General features: G+C 35.5%; 1 protein-coding gene across 1 annotated transcript; it reads left to right on the top strand.

The window, feature by feature from the left end:
* Positions 1-207: 207 nt before the first annotated feature.
* MS3_00001062 (uncharacterized protein) lies at positions 208-8444 on the top strand (the record flags this gene model as incomplete). The annotated part of the gene is made up of 12 exons (XM_051208574.1): positions 208-262; positions 1251-1277; positions 1544-1576; positions 1718-1744; positions 2033-2086; positions 2195-2227; positions 4493-4525; positions 4667-4693; positions 4982-5035; positions 5144-5176; positions 7794-7847; positions 8367-8444. The coding sequence occupies 11 exons, from the start codon at positions 208-210 to the stop codon at positions 7814-7816; spliced, it is 399 nt and encodes a 132-aa protein (XP_051070259.1). The 3' UTR covers positions 7817-7847; positions 8367-8444.
* Positions 8445-8941: the final 497 nt, after the last annotated feature.

The raw sequence follows: 8941 nt of genomic DNA, 5'->3' as shown, positions 1-8941 counted from the left end.
ATCTAATCGTAGCAAATAAATGTAGAAAATTCTTTTGCGTACCTAACACTTGATGCCCACCCACAACACGCACATATTCCATTTACACACAACGGTTTAACCAATAATTTGTAAATTCTCATGAATATTGGTTCGGATTGGTTCAATAATACTGGTGCCAAGGTTATATAAACTCTCGACTCAAACGGTGAATAATGATACAAGAAAATGAACATGAGCTTCAAATATCTTCAGTTGTTATTAGTACTGACACTATCAATAAGTAAGTTGATATATTCAGTTCTACTCTCTTGTAATTCCAAATAATTAGTCTATTTTATTACCATTGTGGTGGTCAGTATTAAACGCTGATGTGAACATATATTATAAAATATATGTTGATTTGAAACACTTCTTTGAAATTGATGAAATGCTGTCTGATTGCTGATGCACTACCAATCGCTTTACTTGGTGGGATGGCTTCATCAAAATCACTCACAAAAGCCGAATGCTGATCCTGTGACTCAAACTACAGAACTTATATGATTTACAAACAAATAAGCAAAATGTAAATCGTCTCGCATAAAGAAGTCATCTACTTATGAACAAAATCTTCTACACAAATTCAAAATGAACGACATTCATCTACAACTTGTACGAATGGTAAATTCAGTAATTACAGATCAAGTGATTATCAAAGAAATTATGAGTTGATTATCAGGTCTATATACAACACATCATGCCAATAAACGTACGACAACGAGTACGAAATTTCCCAGAAAAATTAATAAATGTCTGTATTAAATACAGAAAACAAAGTGATCTCAATTATCAACTCAATAAATCTTTGAAAATTTGAGTGTGTAATATTTTCTGTGTGAGAAGCTTCTGAATTATACACTCCACGTTCCGTGACTGAGTAGTGAATATTAAATTATAAAGAGATCTGAAATTAGGAGGCGATAAGTCGTGTACAAATATGCAACATAATTAAGTAACTGTTTGACTTATTTCACTGACAATAAAAAGAATCATATAATCTCCAGGATGCGGCGGTTATTATCATGACGATCTTCTTCAAATGCACAACTGATTTATTTCACTGATATCTTGATCTCCCAGTGAAAATAACCTATTTCAATGTACACTGCTCTCATATTTTTTACAACATTAAAATGTTTCTGCATATCGTAGTTCATGGATCTTAACGAGTTGATTCTGTCGAGTTAAATAACGTGTCATCATGTTTTATTTGTCATTTTGTTGTGCAGCGTCCGCAATCAAGGCAAATCAACATGGTAATGATACTCAAATTCTGTAATTTGTTAACTTTTATGAAAATTTGATAAAACAACTGAACTAAATCACATCGAAAAGAGACGCATTCATAGCAAAAAATTGTCAGATGAAAATAAAAACGCAGGTTTTTAAAGCAAATATTAGTTTCACAAACACACTTACATGACGAGGTCAAAATGAACACCTCACATGCACTAAATTCCTATAGGCAAAATTCATCGAAATTTATCTAGACACATAACCATTTGATAATATCTCTTTACAGACAATAGCGAAAATATTGAAGACGACGTGATTGGTAAGTTAGTTTGAATACGAATAAAGTCATGTGAAATCCATATCGTATGAATTAATCAGTGACATTATAAGATCATTGTTGACCACATGAGGTGCATTGTAACACCAGAGTGAAGCATTTGTACGTTTTTCCGTTCTGTAGACAGTCAGATCGCAGACCCACCAATTGGTAAACATGATGTTATTTTAATCTTTTTAATCGTGTATTATCTCATTGTGCAACTGGTGTAGTCACATATATAGCTCCTCGCTCCACACTAAGTGGAGAAACACGAAACACGGAAAACAATAACACATATGGTTAATGTGATGAATGGCATGCTATCATGTGAATGGTGAATGTTTTCAAACGTTGGAATACATACATTTCATAACACTTTCCCGTTACATTTCATTTATGCGATGACTTGATGGACTGTGAAGTGAGAAATTGATTTCAGAATATATTGTGTTTTAGTTGCAACAAATCTATCAGCACATGAACTATTTGACGCTTTTAAAAGTTTACATAGTAAGTTGTTGTAACTCCAGTGTTCAGTGCATTGATTATTGCTCACAACGGTGATATTTCTCTCTGTCTAATTACGAAACATAACGCATGTACCCTTTATTATTTCAGCATCGTTGTTCAGTTCCAATGAAGCGGATTCAGGTGAGCTTAGTCTCATACAGTTTAACAGATAGCTATTTAATCGAATTTGTGTTTGCATTAACATAAGTGTTGTGTCATGTTAGACGACGGATAGCACTCGGTGCCCCTAGTCCGCATACTCACAGTTAACCAGCATTGCCCACCCATCAAGTGATGCATTCATTCCTGTCTCCTTCAAGTGACACTAATGCAGCTTACGAAAACTGTAGCAGGGAAACTTCATTCTAATTGGAATGTATGGTTTGAACTGAATGGCATGAGCTCCACTAGAAGTTAATATGCATACGAGTTGCTTCCGTCGCATACATTTCAAAGAAACAGCTTCGCTCTTCAAATTGCATGGAACGATGGTGTTATAACGCTCGGTTTTCTACGTGTACACGAATGGGACGTTTATTTGCACTAGGCGAATAGTCACACTAGATTTCTTTCTAGTGTCTATTCTACAGGACTTCAACACAACTCAGATCAAGCATACGTGATTGGCCTGACCCGAACGTGAATATATTTCCACACCGAAAACCGAAAACAAACCGACACAATCTGAGTAGTAATAAGCGCAGGAGAATAAAGGACTCATCTAGTGCCTGTCAGACTATGCACTAGTCTGGCTAAGCAAACGATCAATTATTACCATCGTTGCTCAAAATTCATCTCCTTCCAGGAATTTGTTTGCATGTCATCACCTTTGGGTCTATTTGAAAACGTCTCGTTTGTTTCCCTTCTCCTGATGAACTTTGTCTACTTTCTTATTTCGATCAATTTCTTTTCATTTCAACTTGTGGTGTTGGTGGCATAATAAGTGTATCACATAATATTTCCATTGGCAAAGGTTTGTGTCCAGATGACTCACTAATAATTTTTCTATCTCTCAGTTGATTTACGTGTTTATAATTAGTGTATTTTGGACCATCACTTCATACAATACCTTCTCACTTCCTTTTTACACCGAAAAATCCATTTTGACTTTCCTGGTCGGAAATCGCATGCATAAACTAAGTCACCTGCTTTGAATTCTCGAATTTTCGGACAACTCCCTTCATCACTTCGTAGTCCACTCGTTCTGTCTTTCCAGTTCAAAACGTGAACGAACGTCCTAATTGTTCGGCTAAATGTTATTTCGGCTGGTGATCTCCCATTTTGAAACTTTGGACTAGGTGTAGTTCTATAAGATATTGAAAACTGTTGTAGAGTTTATTCTATGTTGTATACTCCCATCTTTGAGAGAGCTCGCTTAAGAATATCAGCAAATTTCTCTATTCGACTATTTGGTTGAGGGTGATACGGTGGGGTTGTAATATGTTCGATTCCATTTTATTTGCAAACCTCCGCTAACTCTGACGACGTGAATTGCGCCCAGTTATCTGAAACCAAAACATTGAGTGTCCCAAACCTACCAAATAGTTGCCTGACATGTAACATTGTTTCAGATGTAGGCGGTTCTCGTACAGCATAGATTTCAGGCCACTTAGAGTATGAACCTACTACCACCGAAAATACCGCCCGTTCGTCAGTCCAGCATCATCGGTGTGTACTCGGACCCAAGTTTTGTTAGCCTTTGACCATGGCTGGACTTCTACTTCTGACGTATTCAACGGTTGATCCCACAGGACACATTTATCTATCCAATCAATACCTAATAAGTTGGTATGACAGTTCCCAGAAATATAAGGTTTGCCGATGTTAGTCTTATCACCCAATGTGAGAGGTAGCTGCATTTTTCAGAGAAGAGTAATATTGGTTCCTGAGGCACGTTTAGCATTATAATATACTGGTTGAAATTAAGGTCAGCAAAGTTTAATCCAATTCTCTCCAGAAACCAATGTTATGTCGGTCCCAGTATAAACTTGCAGTTTAACCGGTATACCATTTAAGAACACAGTTGCGTACTTCGTTTTATTAAATTCACAATAGGATCTGACGTGATAGTGGAATTAGATACCTGAGGTTTTGCGGCTACTGACATATTATTGACCAATAATTCCAAGCGAACATTTTGCCGTTGCAGTAAAGAATTCGAATAATCCATTGTCCCGATGCAAAATCCAACTTAACTGAATACATAGGCGTAGAATGTTTTAACCATCGTCGCCACCGTAGTTTCATGTTGCAAACACATAAGAGTGATGATAAGATAACAAATGTATCACAAACAAATTAACATGACGAGGTCAAAATGAACACCTCACATGCACTAAATTCCTATAGGCAAAATTCATCGAAATTTATCTAGACACATAACCATTTGATAATATCTCTTTACAGACAATAGCGAAAATATTGAAGACGACGTGATTGGTAAGTTAGTTTGAATACGAATAAAGTCATGTGAAATCCATATCGTATGAATTAATCAGTGACATTATAAGATCATTGTTGACCACATGAGGTGCATTGTAACACCAGAGTGAAGCATTTGTACGTTTTTCCGTTCTGTAGACAGTCAGATCGCAGACCCACCAATTGGTAAACATGATGTTATCTTAATCTTTTTAATCGTGTATTATCTCATTGTGCAACTGGTGTAGTCACATATATAGCTCCTCGCTCCACACTAAGTGGAGAAACACGAAACACGGAAAACAATAACACATATGGTTAATGTGATGAATGGCATGCTATCATGTGAATGGTGAATGTTTTCAAACGTTGGAATACATACATTTCATAACACTTTCCCGTTACATTTCATTTATGCGATGACTTGATGGACTGTGAAATAAGAAATTAATTTCAGATTATATTGTGTTTTAGTTGCGACAGATGAACCATCACAAGGATTGGTATCCGACTTTTTCCAATGGCTTTGTAAGTTGTTATAACTTCAGTGTTCAGTGCATCGATTATTGCTCACAAAGGTGATATTTCCCTGTATCTAACTACAAAACATAACGCATGTACCCTTTATTATTTCAGTCTCGTTGTTCAGTTCCAATGAAGCGGATTCAGGTGAGCCTAGTCTCATACAGTTTAACAGATAGCTATTCAATTGAATTTGTGTTTGCGTTAATATAAGTGTTGTGCCATGTTAGTTGACGGAAAGCATTATTTACAATTTTGTGGTTAACATTCCAGAAGCGTCTGACAATTGTACAAATGACGTGTCCGTTAAGTTACTTGACAAACAATGACATCTCAGTCACATCAATTCACCTTCATAAAAGTGGTAGTCATGAAATGATTGCACTTTACTTCTCGTAAAGTTCGTAGTGTCGGATCGAATGTAATCCCCATGGACGGAATTGTTGACATTAAGAACGTGAAATAAAAATATCTCTTGACTCTTACTACATGTATCATCCCAAAAGTAAATTTGGAGCTACATTTCGCTGGAAAAAATCTTTCAAATGTGTAGTCAATATGCCGTTCAATAATTAATGAGTGACCTTGATTCTTCTATATATGCTATCCTGTTCGATAGTGCCTTCGTTTGAATGTAGTCCCAGTGATTTGGCAGTTTAGTGCACACAAATCAAAGGATGATTAGATGATTTGGAACAAATTTTGCTAGAAATGAGGTTAGAAATAGACAATCGATCAGATGTTATTTTCTAAACAACCGGTTGAAATAGTCAACAAACCAGGATGCTTAAAAAATTGTAAGCAATTAAACACCAGTAACTCCATAATATGAAACACCATTCTAAAATTATAATTGAATGTGCTAACGTTTGTCGATCCCCTCATATCGATTCATCTTCACACATACGCATTTCATCTAGTTATTGTTTGCTTATATTGCTAGATTCATGGAAATAATTCAGATAATTTGAAACCGGCATTTATTCGCTTACTGTTATATTTTATTTGCGTTTTCGTCTTCATGTACAACCACCAAAATCTTTGCATTACTTGACATGCTTATCCTCTTCCAACAGTGGAAATTGTGAATTTCATTGTTTTTCAATGGCGGTTACTTATTCTGCATTATCTTCATTTGTTCTACTTCCATCATCTAACAGCACATTTTAGTGGAATTGGTCTTCTTTACCACATATATCTTTCGTTGTGAAGATGTTTACAGCACGCATTTTTGAAATTTGTTGATGAGTGAATTCAATGTTCCTTCATAATGTTTTTGTTTTCAGACGTTTCTACCACCATTCCAGTCATACATTTTGTTAAAGTTAATTATTGGATATAACTTGTTAAACTATACGAAAATTTTATCAACACTATGCTGTCTAACTAGAACATGCATCTCTCCCTCCGTTTCTCAATCTTTTGAAATTGCATTTTGAAATGCACTGACTTGATATATGAATATATCTTGCATCTGTGTGAATGAGTTTGTATGATAACACAAATGTAAAGATGTTATTCCAGTTTACCACATATTGATAACTTCATTTGAATGTAATGAGGTTATTTTGAGAAAATTATGTTTGACATTTTAATGTCAATTATGATAGTGTGATAATTATTTGGCTCTTAGGTTTCGATCACTATTGTAGTGATATGAAAATAGATTGTTATTTGAAATTTACTGGAATTCGAATCTGCAATTTCGACGCTCAATTCATTTATCAGCCGTATTTCGGTTCATGTTTGCATCTATATGAGTGATTCAAAAGTTTGCTACAAAATTTCATATTCTGTTCATCATCTCCATTAGACAGTGTCTCACTTCATGACAATAATATCTATCGAGGTGGTAAAACCAGTTGCGATGTAGAAACCAGCAAATGGATGTTCAAATGATGGTCAAATCAGATGTGTGTCTTCACTATGTGGTTTCAATCTAAGTGCATCCCTTTACAAAAACGATTTACACTGAACAGCTCTGAAATGAATTAAAATGTCAACGGATATAACAACTTCCTTGAGTCGTTCTACATTGAGTTACATGGAACCTGATAATCACCAGTGTTGCAGAACAGTGGAAATCGCAGTCATCTAATCTATTATTGTTAAAATAGTGAATAGTATAGTGCTCAATTTTTGAAAGCAAACATGTTACTCCAAATATGATACATATGTCGGACACTTCTGTCTCTTTGATATGCATTTAGAGAGGTCAATTGATGAGTAGGATAGTGTAATGAAATGAATCTTTGCACATATTATTTGTATTGAATCAGCAAAATGTGCTCTAAGATCTTTGACAAATACTGATTCCATTGCAGAATGCAAGTCTGCAAAACCAAATTACATGAGATTTGCATGGTTATCACATCTTTCATTGGTTGAATATCAGATACCGTTTGGTGAGAAGAGCTGTGCAAATTCCAATGTAGTACTTCTGAGTGTGAATATGCCTAACTGAGATTCAGTGGAAGTAAATGAATTTAGGACAATACTGATCCCTGTACTCGTGTAAATATTTATCGGCAATTCCACTATGAATTGAGTAATTGTTATGAATTCAAATCTCCAAATAATCTGTCTTAACAAAATATCTGTTAAATGCTGAGGGTTAATTACCTCATCGGAGACTGAAGGCGTGCTGGATAAATTTAATACATTTCACAAATGAATCGTTTTTGGTTGCAGGTATTTTCTGTAACGTTAGTCGCATAAAAATAATTGGTTCTGTTTACATCACATGTTTCGTCTTTATTTTCAGGCAACTCCGGTAGTCATCCGTGAAAATAATGGGTCGCAAAGTGTAACAAACAAAGTGAGATAGAACACATTCCCAAAATATATCACTTGATGATTGTTGATTTTATCATGGTGTGGTAAAAAATATTTCTTCAGCAAAGGTTGACTCACAAATGATGTAGAGTTACAGAAGTATGTGAATGGAACCTGATGTTTCATAGTTCCATGAAATTACCAATTACAATAATCGGTGGAGACGAGACAAACCTCTCTCAACATTTATTGTTGTTGATCATCTATTGCATCATGAGTGGGATGCTAACATCATTCTTTAACCAGTTACACTTACTTCAGGCCAGTCATAGAAAGGTGTTTCTGAGCTGTGAACTAACCAACTCAATAAATCACCGAATTGAAGCAAACACTTTCAACCACAGAAGCATTATCCAGTGATTTGTACCACCTCAGCTACCAACCAGTGTCTGACGATACACACGGATACCTTCACCTCATGGATCACATTTTGTTTATCTAACTTTACTGCATAGTTGTTCTTTACTATTAGATTGATATTTTCTGTTCTCTTTTATTGTAGGTATGCAATTAGCTTATCTGTAGTAGTGAAGATTAGTTTAGGTAGATTAGATTAGTAACCAAATATACATTTACGTGCTAAACGAGTTGTTTTTTCTCCGAACCACTTGACTTCTACTCGATAGGTAAAGTTATGAGAAGGCAAACCGCGGCCTGGAGTTGTGTTCGCGAAACTGACCTCCTGATAATACGACTAGATAATTATCAAATAATAATAGAGAAGCCGGATATGAGTATTAGTATTACACGCAATCCATCAAGTATACTGTGTCTCGTAATGGACTTGAAAGTCACAGATTTTATCTGACTGCATAGGTCCACCACTGACTAACTTAACAGCCATACTGAATCCAGAGAACAAAGTGCCTTTCGGTTTTTCAAACATGCTTAACTTACATTTCGTAGCCAGGTAGTATCACAGCTTGTTTGTTGACGGATGAGAAGCGATGTTCACATAAATATCTTGAGGAGTTAGTTTTCTTTTCCGAATCCACAAGATAACGGACAACAAGGTCTGTACGCTTGTTCACTGCCCATATGTTTCCGCAACTCATCACTTCAATAATCACGAGTAAT

This window comes from Schistosoma haematobium, chromosome ZW (genome assembly GCF_000699445.3).
Source record: "Schistosoma haematobium chromosome ZW, whole genome shotgun sequence".
Lineage (NCBI taxonomy): Eukaryota > Metazoa > Platyhelminthes > Trematoda > Strigeidida > Schistosomatidae > Schistosoma > Schistosoma haematobium.
The sequence above is the reverse complement of the archived record's forward strand: the minus strand, read 5'-3'. Positions and strand labels throughout refer to the sequence as shown.